A 14,568-nucleotide genomic window follows, 5' to 3' on the forward strand; every position below is an offset into this window, starting at 1 on the left:
CTGGGGGGCACCAGAGGAAGGAAGAGACGGAGATGCAGAATGGCTCTGTGGGTCACTTTAGGGCAGGGGTGCGAAACCTCAGGCCTGGGGGCCAAATCTGGCCTGTTGGGGTTCCCAGATGGCCACGCCCCCTTCCCCAGGCCCCACCACTTTCCCCGGCCACTGACTGTTTTGTCACTTCCTGGCTTTGGCACAACTTTCCCCCTTCTAAAAGGCTGAAATGCCTCTCCGAAGGCTGAGTCACTCGCAGCAGAAGCTTTAAGCTGATACTTTGTCTCTGCCCATTTTGCCTTTGGCCCCGCCCACCCCTGGAATGTGGCCCCCAGAAGCTTCTCCCAAACAGAATTTGGCCCTTGGACTGAAAGCGGTTCGACACCCCTACTTTAGGGAGTCAGGAAGCCCTGCAGCTGGGAGGAGGTGCTGGGCCTTCATTTGTGCCCAATGGAGGGCGGGGGCTTCACCCACTTTGGAAGCCCCTGAAGCCCAGATGCATGGAGAGACAGGCGTGGCTAAGGGGAAGGCACTCTGTACATGCCAAGAGACACCCTCTTCTTGAGAATCAGTACAAGTATTCCAGGGCTGAATCGAGATACCCCGTGTGGGCTCTTTCTCTAACCACTTTTGCTCCATTGGCCACATTGCTGAATTGTTCCTGTGGCCTGTTAAACACAGACTGCTCTACTCAGCCTTTCATGCCTGGGGCAATGTCAGAGTCAAAGTCATGCATTTAATGCCTGAAAACATTTGTGCCCTCCTCTTCTTTAGGAAACTAACACAGCGTGCGATGGCACTTATTACATGTCAGACATTGTCATTATCATTATTTCTTAGATTTCTTAGATGCTTTTCTCAAAAAAGACTCAAGGCAACTTAGAAGAAAATTAAAACATACAAAGTTTAAAACAGTTAAAACAATTATCTGCTAAGAATCCAACCACCCCATAATAGATGGACAGGCACAACCTCTGGAAACCATTTCTCACCTGTGCACTGTGGCAAATTGCATTCGCGCTCCTGGAACGAGTCTCCCGTGCAGTTGGCCCCTCCCTGGCAAAAGCGCAGGCGGGTCTTTATGGCTGGGAGGGCTGGATCAGTGCAGGTTTTAGAGCAGGGTGTCCAAGGAGACCAGGGGCTGAAGCTGTCCTCCTCAGAGACTGGGGAGTGGGAGGAAAAAGGTAGGAGAAGTAGGCACCCAGTGGAGGCTAACTTCCTAGGCTACATGGGTTTGATCTAGGGATGGGGGAGAAATTAACCTAATTTCGCTCATTTAAACCAATACACAGCCTGAAACTCAGTTATCCTTTGGCCTTCACCAAAATTCTCACTTCCCCAAATTTTGCAGTGCAGTTCTCCAATCAAACTATACATGCAGAAATATGAGAAACTGAAAATAATGCTCAAAAAGGCATTATGTTAGAAAAATGGGTTGCAAAAACTATATATTTGGCAAAAGCAGGGACAAAAATGCCTGTCTTAGGAGAAATGTGCTCAAAATATTATGAATTTTCATACAAATTTTAAAAAATACATTCTCAGTGTTTGGGAAGAACCAAACCTGAGACTGGAAAAATTGAGAAGCTGAGAAAAGCCAAAATGGACAGATTTGTCTGTCCCTCCACACCCCCCATGCCCCCCCCCCCAGGGAACATGAATCAGGCAGAAGGGGAGGCTTCTAAACCAGACTTCCTCCTCCAGGAGTTCCTGCCCCTTACCTGCGATGCCAGAGACAGGCTCCTTTGTGGGTCCAGCCACTGCTGTGAAGAAAAAAGACATGGATGGACTGGGCTCAGCAGATTGCAGCAGGCTGGGAGTGCCCCCTTCTGCCATCAAGGCCGGCCTCCCTGGGCTCAGCCACCGGCTGGGGACAAGCCCCCCATCACTAGAGGTGGGCAGGAGCCTTTGGGGGCCTTTATGGCTTTGTTGAGCCTCAGTTTTCCTTGCAGAGGGCAGGAGAACTCAAGGATCGTGGGGATTAGCCCACCTGACGTGAACCCTATGCTGCACATATGGGTGGTGGTGGTATGGGAGAGGGCCTGGGACCACTTTCCCACTGTGTGTGTGTGTGCGTGTGTGTATTTTCCCCCAGATCTAGGGTGGTGACGTCCAGGCTTGGTAGGCTGTATGCTCACTGGCGGCCACAGATTGCATCGCTTGTATCAGCCGTAGATCACGCTCATCATCCCCAGCCAGCATGGCCATTGGGCATGCTGGCTTGGGACAATGGGACTTGTATTCCACACATTTGGAAGGCCCCAGGTTGGCGAAGGCTGGCTCGTGTATGCCTTAGAACAGGGGTGGGCAGAAAGCAGACCTCCAGATGTTTTGGACTTCAACTCCCAGCATTCTTGACCACTGGCCATGCTGGCAGGGGCCTCTGGGAATTGAAGTCCCAAACATCTGGAGATCGGCCTTCGGCCCACCCAAGCTTTATAAGATCACTTAGTACACTGTAGGCATTCAATGACCACTGGAGAGAAAGAACGGCAGACAGACACTCGCTGATGGCGCCCTTGGGCAGAGCGCAGGGTCATGGTGCCCACCGCTGCCTCTTACCTTTGCAGTCCAGTGCCTGGCAGTACTTGAGGTCAACCCGAGGGCCGAGGCATTCCTTCCCCCCATTGGCGGGTGCAGGACTGGTGCAGTCGCGTAACCTGGTCATGTTCCCCAGCCCGCCACAGGTCAAAGAGCAGGGCGCCCACGGGCTCCAGGGTGTGAAGCCCCCATCCACGGGGCAGAGGGAGAAAGTGCAGGCCAGCTGTCCATTGTGACAGGAGCTGCATGGAGGAGATGAAAGAGCAGGATGCCGGGTGGTTCCTCCAAGCCCCAAGTCCCAAACTGGGTCCAGGCCTCTCACACTATCGGATTTAGGATTCAAATTCTGGCTGCTCTTAAGGGAGGCTCAACACAGGATTCTCAACTGCTGGACAGGAAAGATCCAGGAATGGGCCCAAGGAATTACCCTTTGCTGGCCAGCAATTCAGAGAGGTGGGAAGATGGTCAGGTGCCTCAAAGCAGGGGAGGGACCCAGGAAGCAGCCTGATACCACCAGTCCGTCTAGCCCAGTATTGTGGACACTGACAGGCAGCGGCTCTTCAGGGTTTCAGGAAGGGGTTTTTCCTGCCCTACCCGGAGATGCTGCACGGGATTGAACTTGGGACTTCCTGCAAGCAAAGCAAGCGCACGGCCGCTGAACTACAGCCCTTCCCCTAAATACACCAAAATATGTTAAAAATCACATATGTTATTTCTGCTCAGCTGTGATGGCCAAGCCATGTGACTCCCATATTTCTACAGGAGGGCAAAAAAGCTCCACCTTTTGGAAAACCAGGGAATGGAAGCTAGGGAGGTTACCAGCTTCAGGAGCAAAAGGGGAGAAGACCCCAGAAAAGGTGCACAGGGGTCAGCTATTGTCCAGCATGTATCATGTCTCCTTGAGACTCTGATTTAGTTCTTTCAAAGAGAAAGCAAAACAGTCTTCCTCACCATCTCAGAAAAACCAGGACCAAGAAAAAAAACAAAGGTTTACTCCAGGCGAGATGCACTGAAGTGGGACCAGAGGACGAGAAGATCCAGGTGTGTAGGCAGATGCCAAACCTGGACCCAATGGAGACTATAAAGCTGATGTGCCACTGCTCTGCATGCCAGGAGCTGCACGCGGGTAAGACGCTGTGAATATGGCTCTCCTTCCCAGCACCACTGGCACAAGTAAGGGCTTCTCTGCAGCCTGTTCCTGGATGAAAGCACCCTGAGATCAGGATGGACGCTCACCAATTGCTGCAGGCGGAATAGATGGTGCTGTCTGGGGCTACCTCCGCCCCTGGGAAGAGCCGCTGGCCCTCAGTGGTGAGGCTGGGCAGAGTGCGGCTGGGATCGGAGGAGTAGTTCTGCAGCATCTTGAGGTCCTCCTCGTTCAGGACGCAGGGGCACTCCTGAGCCAGAGACAGCGAGAGCGCGCGCACGTGAAGGTGTGCATGCGTGGGGCCATGTTAGTGCTTCCTCTGTCCCCCCCCCCAGGGGACAGCTGTTCTTTTATTTTATTATTACATTTATCAATCGCCCATCTGGCTCGTCACCCAGCCACTCTGGGCGATGTACATAACACTGCTGCCCGTTTTGTCCTAGACTGTAGAATATTTATGTATTTAATTTATGCACCATCTTTCTGCCAAAAATGGGTGCTCAAGGTGGCTAACAATAAAATACAGATTAAAAATAAAACCTTAATTAAAACACAACATAAGAAGAATTAAAAAGTATAAAAGAAACAAGCATTGCCTAAGCCATTAAGCCCCCCTTCAGCAAGAGACCAGCTTAGAGGCCAAAGGCCTGCCTGAACAGAAACGCCTCTGCCAGCCAGCAGGACAGGAGAGAGAGAGTGAACCCAGCCTCCCATGGGAGGGAGTTCCACAGCCTGGGAGCCGCCACCAAGAAGGCCCTCTCTCAGGTCTCCACCAAACGTGCCTCTGAAAGCAGCAGTCTTGAAAGAAGGGCCTCTCCAGAAGGTCTTAAGGACCGGGCAGGCTCATATGGGAGAATTTATTTATTTATTTATTGCATTTATACCCCACCTTTTTTCCTCTTGCAAGGAACCCAAGGCGGCTTATATTATCCTCCTCCTCTCCATCTTATCCTCACAACAACAACCCTGTGAGGAGGGTTGAGCTGAGAGTGTGTGACTGGCCTAAAGTCACCCAGTGAGCTTCCATGGCCGAGTGGGGACTAGAACCCGGATCTCCCAGCTCCTAGTCCAACACTCTTGCCACTACTTCATAGATCACAACCAGGACTTCATAGATCACAACCAGCACTTTAAATTGTGCCCGGAAACAGCCCAGTAGCCAGTGAAGCGGTTGTAACAAGGGAGTCACGTGCTCCATGTAAACGACCGCGGTCAACAGTCTGGCCACACAGCATTCTGGACCAGATGAGGTTTCTGAACAGTTTCCAAAGGCAGCCCCATGCAGAGCACACTACAGTAGTCTAAATGGGATGGAGCTAAGGCAAATGTGGCCATGGCCAGATCGGACATCCCGCCGTGTTACAACAGGCCCTGGGAGCATCTAGTCCCCGCTTTCGGAGTCGGGATATCCCACCCCTAAAGCTTCCTTCTCCCTAGGCCAGCCCTTCCTTCAGTGCTTCCAGTGACAGGAGGTTCTGCTGCACACTCACTGCAACCCACCTGAGGAGGAATGGTTCTTCCAGCATGGAAATTATTCTTAAAGGGCTGGCAGGTGGAGATGTGGCACAACTGCCTCCTGCACATGGGCATGAACTCTGATGCAATATTTGCCTTCCCAAGAGCTCTGAGCTTTCTCATTACAAGAGCAAGTTTCAAGTCCTCATGATTCTGAAGGTATTTGGCAAAAGCTGCAGGTTGCTGGGGGGGGGGGGAAAGCTTTCATACCTTGACCAGCTCCTAGCCAGTCCCTGCTCCTGCCTCTAACTCCCCAACCAGATGAGACACAGAGGTGGGTCCCAAAGGTGAAATCAGGTATGTCCCAGCTTAAGACCTCCACATGCATTCAGAAATGCCACCCCAGAGCAGCCGAGGGACAGAGGCCCGGAGCTCCAACCTGGACACAGGCTCCATTGTGCTGGTAGGTGCCCGCCGGGCAGTGGCACCCCTCCTCACAGCCATCGGAGAAGCAGTCCATCTGGTGGGTGAGGTGGGCGCAGCTGTAGGGACACCCCTCTTCCTTCAGGCACTCCCGGTACAAGCGCCCCGCCGGGCAGCCCACCTCTGACAGTGGAGAAGACGGCAGCATAAGACTCAGATCACAGCCAGGTGAGGTTCACAACAGGAGGAAGCATCACTCAATGGGAGGTCCCAGAATATCACACACACACACACACACACACACACAGACCAGCCCACTCCAGGTGGAACTACTAGGTCCATTCAAGGGATGGATCTCCCTCGCGCGTTTATGGCTCCTCGCCTGTGCCCCTCAAAATCCGTAAGATCGACTTCGCCACTGCCCCTGCAAGGCCTGCCGTGTGTGCTGCAAGGTTGGAAACCCCAGCTCTTCTCCAGACCCCAAGTCAGCGTGGTTCCTTGGGATGCTCCCATAGCCCAAACCACAGTGCCCACACGAGCCTTTACAGCAGGGGTCCCCAACCTTTTTGGACCCGTGGGCACATTTGGAAATTTGAGAAACTGCTGTGGGCACCACCACAAAGTGGCTACCATGATGGATGTGGCTAGTCACATTGTGGCCGTTGTGGGTGGCCTGGCTAGTCAAAAGTGAACTAAAGAGGTGTGTTTGTGGGGAGGAGAGAAACAGTGAGGCTAGAGGTTGGGAGGGAGGGGGAAACAGCAAGGCAAAGGGGTAGACGGGAGAGAAAGAGCAAGGCTACAGGCTGGGAGGGGGGAAGAAACAGCAAGGTAAAGGGATGAGTGGGAGAGAAAGAGCAAGGCTGGGGCTAGGAAGCGGAGGAACAGTGAGCTAAAGAGGTGGGGGAGAGAAATAGTGAGCCTAGAGGCTGGGAGGGAGGAGAAATAATAGGGCCAAGGGGAGAGGAGAGAGAAAGAGCAAGGCTAGGGGCTAGAAAGGGAGAGGAAGAGGACAGCCCTAATGTTTTCCAAGGTTTTTATTAAATAATCATCTTTTTGAAAGGGGGAGGGAGCAGAGAGCTCCCTGGGCATGCTGGAGGTCCCTGCCATCCATGAGCACCACGCTGGGGACCCCTGCTTTACATCATCCACTAGCTCAGCCTTCCTCAGCCCCGTGCTCTCGGGACGTGCTGGATGACAACTCCCATCTTCCCCAGCCAGCTGGCTGCTGGCCACGCTGGCTGGGGATGATGGGAGTTTTAGCCCAACACATTTAGAGGGCGCCGGGGTGGGGAAGGCTGCCTTCGCTCACGTATCCCCATGACAACACCTTCCCCAGGGCCACGCAAGCCTCTGGACCCGGGTCCCTCAGGATCCCCCTAGACTCTTGGCAACACAGCAGATCACATGGCAGTGCGAGAAGAGGGCCCTGGGGAGTGGAGGGACGGGGCGGCTGGTTTCCTCTGGCCTCTTCAGACCAGGGAAAAAGTTTTGCAGCAGCGGCAGCTGACTCACCGAGGCAGACTTGGGTGTTGCACATCTTGCTCTGGGCGGCCAAGCCCTGGCAGGCTGGCTGGCGACACTGGCGGCTGCGCACCTGCTCTCCCCCACCGCAGGACACGCTGCAGGGCGCCCATGCTGCCCATGTGCCCCACGCTTCCTCCTCTGCGGGAGACCGGGAAGGAAGGACTCGAGTACACGCCACAGGGTAGAAAGCCCACTCTCTTTTCCTCCCCACCCACCATTAATTTGCACACGTCAATGCACTGGCCCTGACACTGGCTGGGCTAAGGCCTCGTTCGGAGGCGAGGCAGCACAGCCTCTGGGGTGCGGGGCCAGACGTTGTGTCCTGCGCAAACGCTCTGTTGCCTCGAAGCAGGCAGGACTAGGAACTGGGCGAGGCCCCTCCCACCAGAGTTATTTGCATAGCCCTGCCTCTGAAGCAAGTGGGAGGAGTCAGCCCCCCCCTGCACTGCAGAAGTATTCCCTGCCAATAGAAAAGAAGCACCGCAAGGAGAAAAGGCCTCGCCTCTTCCCTGACACGCTAGCTTTCTAGGTGGAAGAAATTCCTTTGTATGGCAGTACATCCAGTCGCGTGAGGACTCGGCCTCTGAGAAAAGGCAGGCCCGCTAATCCTGGCTTATGGCTTCTTGCCACGAAGACAACACAGCCTAAAGCACAGGTGCAGAACCCCTGGGCTGCAGGCCTAATCCGGCCTGCTGGACTTCCCAGTCTGGCCCACAGAGCCACGGGCTCCTCCAGGGTGTGGGGCTGTTCCCTCCGATCCAAGATCTGTTTCCCCCACAGGACACCTCAGTTCTTCCCCATCGCCGCTCCCTTCAGCCCCGCCTCGGCAGCCCCCCCTTCCCACCCACCCCTCCTCACCTGGGCAATCCTGCTGGGCTGGGCAGGGCCGCCGCTGCTCAGTGCCACCCGCACAGCCCCGGCCTCCGTTCTGGGGGGCCGGGTTGCTGCACTCCCGGAAACGGAACTGTGCCCCCTCCCCACAGCTCTGGGTGCAGGGTGACCACGGCCCCCAGGTGCCCCAGCCGCCGTCCAGGCGACACGAGGGCTCCACGTGACACTGCAGGAGGCCAGCCACGCACGTGCTGGGGAAGAAGAGCGGGAGGAGGTTTGCTCACGGTGGCACTTCTCCATTCAGGGAGACGTTTATTTCAGGCCAAGAGCATTTTAAAGGCTTGTAGAGAGACCAGGGAGCCAGGAGACGGCACACGCGCAGCCAGGGGTGGTGTGGAGGAGGCTCAGGTGGTAACGGGGGTGGGGAGGCGCTTTGCTGACCAAATGGGTGTTGAGGAGGGCTTGAAAAGAGAGGGAAGCAGTTCAGGGTGTGGGCAATGGAGAGGAGGGGGCTGGCGTGTGAGGGGCTGTCCTGGCACGGAGTGAAACTTGACCAAAGGCATGGGACTGCCGCAGGGCTGGGGAATCTCCAGCTGCAGGACTGTCCAGCCTGCAGAAGTTCCCCATCTGGCCCATGGAGTCCTGGGTTATCCCCGTAGGCCCCTCCCCTGAGCCCCAGCCCCTGGCCTGGAGGCTTCCGGGGGCTTGGGGAGGAGGCGGAGAGAGGAATCCCCGTTCTCTCCCATCTGGGAGCAGAGGATTCCTGCAGAAGGCTGGAGGGGACATCCAGCCCCCCACCCAAAAACAGTTCCCCATCCCTGAGTGAGAAAATTAAAGGCCTCAGGGGACAGGGGAATCTGTGGCCTAGGCCTGTCGCCAAGCTCCGCGCCCGCTCACCCCGGCCACACTCCTCACCAGTTCTGGCAGGGCCCGTTCACCGTCTCCCCCGGCTGGGCATACTCCCACGGAGGCAGGACCGGCCAGGAAGAGAGATTCCGTCCTTCGGGGGCACCTGGGGGAAAAGAGGAGACCGTCCAGCGGGCCGCCAACTTCTCCCCTGCCCACGCTGAGCAAGGCCGCACCGCCCATGTGGCCCTTTCCTGCTCTAAAACGTTGTCCCACAGCTGCCTCTCCAAGGTCAAGTGCTCCCTGGAATTATGACCCCCACCCCCAAAGACACCGTGACTGAGGCAGACTCCCCCCACTGGGCACTCTCCAGATGGATGATGGGAGTTGTAGTCCAATACATCTGGAGGGGGCCAGGCTGGGGGAAGTTGGACGGAAGGGACGAGGGAGGACCAGGCCAAGCCCGGCGTGAGAAGATGCTCCACCTGGCCAGCCCTTGCGTTGCCTGGCAGGTCCCACAGGGCTCAGCACCCGCCCCAGGATGCTGTGGAGGGGAGGCGCCTGGCAGAACTGCCTTGACCCAGCCTCCCTGCACTCAGCACAGCCTGCCTCACTAGCTGGTCCTCCCACGAAGCCGGCCCACAGGAGGCAGCAGCCATCCTGCCGCAGGGCAGGGGCACGGAGGCCTCACTCACTCGCTCGGGCCTCTTCTTATCCTGGGACTGGGCCACACTCACCCAGCCAGCTGTTCTGGTACTTGCAGCGGCACCGGGCCGGACTAACGCACGCACTGTCCTGGAGCAGCTGTCCGTCTGGGCAGGCACACGCAAACTGGCACTGCAGGCTGTCCAAGCAGGTCGTATCCGGGTGCAGGTCCTCACAGGTGCGCGGGCAGGCCTTACCGCAGGGGAAAGACACCTGGCCCCCGCCACAGTCTGGGGAGAGGCGAGGAGGCACTCAGACCCCTTTGCACACCTCTGGACGAGTGTCCCCTCCACGTCTTCCCTCACTGGTGCCTCCCTGATCCTGGCGGAGGAGTCACGTCACCCCTTCCAGAGCAACCAAGTTTGGATTTAGAACCACTCTTCCCTGAGTTCTAAGCCCACTGCTCCCCAAGCAGCACCACAGGGCCATGGCATTTTCCAATGCGGGGGCCACCTCTGGGTAGGAATTTGTGTGACTGCCATGCATTATAACATGCAATGACGATCCTGCAAACAGTTGATTTTAGCACCTGTAGGATCGTCATACAGCAGAGGTGGGGAACTCTTCAAGCCGCGGGGCCGGATTTGCTTCCTAGTCAGTCCCCAGGGGCCGGGTGATGCCAGGGGCCGGGCCCCTCCCTCCCTAGGCCCTGCCTCCTTTCCTGACCCCCTCCCTGACCTCATGGGGCGACAATCCTACAAGGCTGCTTTTCTCTGGCCTTGGAAGAGGAGCATGCCTGAGAAAGGGGTGGGGCCTGAAAGGAAATCTCCATGGACCAGATGGGGAACTACCATGGGCCGGAGGTTCCCCATCCCTGTCATACAGGCTGTACATGCAGGATTTGTACGGTTTCCTACACAGAAGTGACCTCCGTGCAGGATGTCAGTAATCGCACAAAACAGTCCAAGGGTGACCCAAATTTTGCATTTTGTGATGCAAATAATAAAGTTCAAACGGCGGTCAAAAGTCAGGCTGCCAACTCTGAAACTTGCCAAACTTCTTGCCAAATGAAGCTTTGGAAAAATGCTGTTTCAACTCGAGGTTCCACAGTGTGGAGTCTGTTGGCTCTCTGGCCAGGCCAAGGACAGCAGCTGCTCCAAGTCAACCTGGTGCCCTCCAGATGTGTTGGATTACAACTCCCAGCATGGCTGGCTGGGGATGCTGGGAGTTGTAGTCCAACACATCTGGAGGGTGCCAGGGTGGGGAAGGCTTCTCCAAGTAGTGTCCCCACCCCCTCCTCTGTGGGGGGACGCTCTCTCTGCCCGACGCGGAGCCTCACCTTCGCAGACGGTGTTTCCGTCGTGGCATGGGTGGCTCTGCTGGGCTTCCCCAGGGCAGGGCAGGCCCCCAAAGCGGGCCGGGGGGTTACTGCAGTCCCTGCTCCGCACAGAGTCGCCGGCGCAGGCATCGCAAGGAGACCACGAGCTCCACGTGCTCCAGCCCCCATCCACTGCAAGGGGCAGAACAACAGGGGGTGTGGGTGGGCCCAGTCTGGCTGCAGTCATGGCACAAATGGGGGGGAGCCACAGAACCCCAGCTGTGGCTGGAGCGGGACGGCCTTCCCATGTTGGCAGCCCAGCCCGGGAGACTGCCAAGGGCAGATCGGCACTGCTGCAGCCTGAACATGGTTTAGTCCCACATCTAGAGTTCAGTTGGATCTCTGGATCTGTCATGGTGCCAGGTGTGCCCCCACCCCCCGAAATCTGATGGGGGAGCACCTTGGGACATCTGTCTGGGTGTCAATGCCGCGAACCTCAGCCTATGTGCAGCCCGTATCCTTGTACATAAATGCAAAGATTGCAAAATGAGGTCTCCGGTGGCCTCATTCAAAGGAACCCGAAGCCCAGAGTAAATGCAGGAGCCCCCCGCCCCCCTTCTGAAACTCCAGTGCTCGGGCAATTCAGGGGGGCAGAACACTACCGCTCTCCACTGACAGAGGAGACGCACTGATGGCATGGTGGGAGTTTGCATAACATCTCCTGCTCTCCGCTGGGACAGAAGCCACAGCCCCCCTGCCCCCAGCCCCCCTTGCTCCAGAGGTTGTACCTGGGCAGAAAGCGGCCGTGGGGCAGCCTGCCCTCTGGATCTGCACACCACTGTCGCCGTGATACTCCTGCAACCCCTCGCACGTGGGGCCCCCGTGCTCCGGCTTGGGGCAACTACAGGTCCGGTAGCGGGTGACCATCTCGTTGCCGCACGTCCTGGAGCAGGGACTCCAGGGGGCCCAGTCACACCAGCCGCCCGGGACTAGGAGCAAAAGAGGGCACACGGTCTCCAGAGCAGCCTGCCCCATTTCCACAAGGATGGGCTCAGTGTCTGCCCAGCGAGGGGGCAGAGCTGGAGAAGGGATATCAGGAAAGGTCATTCCTCCAAGTTCCACTGTGGCTTAAGCCCAGCGACTGAGAGTTGGGATTCCTCCCAGCATTTTCGGGAGCCTCCGGCTGTGCGGATGCCAAGGAAGGAGGCGAGGCATTGAGACAGGAGGCCTCCTGGACGAGCACTGAAACACTGTGACGAAGGCAGAAAAGGTGCCCATCTCTGGAGGCAGGTGCCTCTGACTGCAGCCTCCCCAAACTCGGTGCCCTCCAGACCTGTTGGACTTCTACTCCCATCAGCTCCCACAGCCATGGAGTCCAGCACCAGCTGGAGGGCACCAGGTTGGGGAAGGCTGTGTCCTACTGCACACAGGAGGCGAGGAGCAATCTCCCAAGGAAGCAAAGGTTGCAGGTGGAGCACCCTTCCTGGAGGAGCTCTGGTGCAGTGGCAACTGTCCGGCGTGTGCCCGGCCTCCCTCCCTCCCTCCCTCCCTCCCGCAGGGCGCGCCCTCCCCTGCCCCCTGCTCACCCGCACAAGGCTGGCTGGTGCAGATCAGCTTCCCTCCGGCACAGGTGCTGCAGAGAGAGGAAGAGGCAGGCCGTGTGAGACTCCCCTGGCCACAGCTGGGAGGGTCTCCCTGGCGCTCCTGGGACACTGCCAGACCCTCCTCTCCTCCTGGCCGGCCTCACCAGCTGTTGCAGCCGTCAGAGCGAGGGACCCTCTCTCCCGGCAGGTGCCGGCGGCCGGTGAGCAGGTCCAGGCAGGTGCAGTCGCGCGTCTCCACGCAGGCCGTGCTGTTCCCATCCAGGACTTTCCCGCTGGGGCAGTAGCAGCCAGGCTCACAGGTCCACATGCAGTGCTGGGGGGGGGGAGATGAGAGTGATCCACAAGGAGGGGCCACGGAGAGAGACGCGGACACACGGGAGGGAGAGTTATGGGGTTCCTGAGGAAGCACCATGATCTGTGTCAGAGGTGCTGAACCTCTTTCAGCCTGAGGGCCAAACTCCATTTCCGAGAAGATCTTGGGGGCTGCATCCCAGTGGTGGGTGGGGTCAAAGGCAAAAGGGGGCAGGATGGGGCCCAAAATACCAGCAAAACCAAAAACACTAGCGTCTTTTAGCTGAAACTTGTTACTGCTGGAGGCAGGAAGCCCCAGAAAAGGCCTTTCGACCCTTTCGAATGGGGGGAAACTGTGTGAGAGCCAGAAAACTACCAAATGATTGGCAGCCAGCCAAATCCCGCAGGCCACGCCCAGCCTGCCAGGGGCCACGCCCAGCCCTCCGGGAGCCTCCCCTGGCCACGCCCTTCCCCCCAGCCACCGGTGGTTTCCCAGCTTCTGCAGAGATTTCCCCCGTTCTGTGAGGGTGAAACGCCTCTCTGAAGGTGGAGCTGGTGGCAATAAGAGCTTTAAACGGAAATACAGGCCCCTGCCCCTTTTGCCTTCAGCTTCACACACCATTGGAATGCGGCCCCAGACAGCCGCTCTGGAATGGAATTTGGCCCTCGGGCGCAAGGTTCCCCATGCCTGCGATTGGTACCTGTGAAAGCTGGTCCTCAAAGGGGGGGGGGCTATGATGCGGAGAGAAAAGTCCCATTATGATCCTTCCCATCATCCCATCCATCCACCCTCTCTCTGCTAAAGAAAACCGGGGGGGGGGGGTTGGCTCTTTGGGGGTGTCAGAGAACTTGGGCTTTGCCCTCAGAGACAAAAGCCACGGGGTGGGGGCAGGGGTCATGTGCACAGGCATGGGGGGCTCACCACAATGTCGTCACAAGAGCGAGGGCACGGGGGGCCACAGTGGCTGTAGGCGGAGCCCTCCACGGCAGAGCAGTTCGGAGCTGCACAGAGAGGCGCAAGGTGAAGGCAGGAAAGGCTTAGAGGCACACCGTGAACCAGCCGCCCTCTCGCTGCAGGTTGTTTCCGGACTCTGGGCAGGAGATTGTTCATCGAAGGAGACCCCCCCCCAAGGGAGCACTTCCTCTCATTACAGTTACGGGAAGGGGGCAGACATACACCTTGTCCAGCTCCCTGGCCCTGCAGGCCATTAATTCCCAGAGACAGAGTGGTTAAAAACATGTGCTGCAGAGATCTGGGTTCAAATCTCCATTGAGCCATGGTTCACTGGGTGACCTTGGGCCGGACACAAACTCTCAGCCTAACCTACCTCACAGGGTTGTTGTGAGGATAACAGGGGGGGTGAAGGGGGGAGTGTTCTAAATGCCACTTTTGAGAAACATGGACAAGGAAGGGTGAAAGAGGAATGTAAGAGATCCGACTTCTCCAACATGGTGCTCTCCAGATGTGTCGGACTACAGGTCCCATCATTCCAAGTCAGCATGGCCATGGTGGCTGGGAATGATGGAGGTTGCAGTCTGACACATCTGGAGGCCGCTGGGTTGGAGAAGGCTGTAACAGAGAAAGAATACATGAAACTGACCGACCGCCCCCGTGGGGTAGCAACAACCCCCACCCCAACACACTTCCCCAAAGCTGTGGGAGCTGTTCTCCGTCCAGGTGGTGCTTCCAGCTGAGGGGGTGGGAGAGAATATGGCCCCCAGCCAAGGGTGGCAGAAGCATTTTTACTGCACAACTTACACATCTCCCACCAAGTTCGGGATCTCCTTGCCCCTCCGCCAACTCACCTGGGCACGGGTTCAAGCTGCAGGCCTCCACCTGGGTGGGGGGCCCCTCGCAGTAGTCCCCACCCCCTTGTGGGGCGGGACTGTCGCAGGCTCTCGCCCGGCTCCGCATGCCTCCCCCGCAGCTGACGGTGCAGCCAGTCCACAGG

At 57.5% G+C, this 14,568-nt stretch overlaps 1 protein-coding gene across 1 annotated transcript in view; it reads right to left on the bottom strand.

Moving 5' to 3' along the window:
• LOC146345339 (SCO-spondin-like) overlaps positions 1-14,568 on the bottom strand; it is a 133,163-nt gene that overhangs the window by 29,758 nt on the left and 88,837 nt on the right. Inside the window, exons 77-91 of the mRNA XM_084859843.1 lie at positions 13,539-13,618; positions 12,469-12,638; positions 12,308-12,354; positions 11,510-11,710; positions 10,743-10,913; positions 9,496-9,693; positions 8,828-8,924; positions 7,940-8,163; positions 7,070-7,219; positions 5,574-5,740; positions 3,769-3,929; positions 2,554-2,774; positions 2,130-2,282; positions 1,713-1,754; positions 984-1,154 (exon numbers count right to left, since the gene is read on the bottom strand). Coding sequence (XP_084715969.1) covers positions 984-1,154; positions 1,713-1,754; positions 2,130-2,282; positions 2,554-2,774; positions 3,769-3,929; positions 5,574-5,740; positions 7,070-7,219; positions 7,940-8,163; positions 8,828-8,924; positions 9,496-9,693; positions 10,743-10,913; positions 11,510-11,710; positions 12,308-12,354; positions 12,469-12,638; positions 13,539-13,618 — 2,253 coding nt within the window. The remainder of the gene's footprint in view (positions 1-983; positions 1,155-1,712; positions 1,755-2,129; positions 2,283-2,553; positions 2,775-3,768; positions 3,930-5,573; positions 5,741-7,069; positions 7,220-7,939; positions 8,164-8,827; positions 8,925-9,495; positions 9,694-10,742; positions 10,914-11,509; positions 11,711-12,307; positions 12,355-12,468; positions 12,639-13,538; positions 13,619-14,568) is intronic.

This window comes from Heloderma suspectum, chromosome 5 (assembly GCF_057233095.1).
Source record: "Heloderma suspectum isolate Gila_16-S chromosome 5, 16-S_ref, whole genome shotgun sequence".
In the NCBI taxonomy this organism is placed as follows: Eukaryota; Metazoa; Chordata; class Lepidosauria; order Squamata; family Helodermatidae; genus Heloderma; species Heloderma suspectum.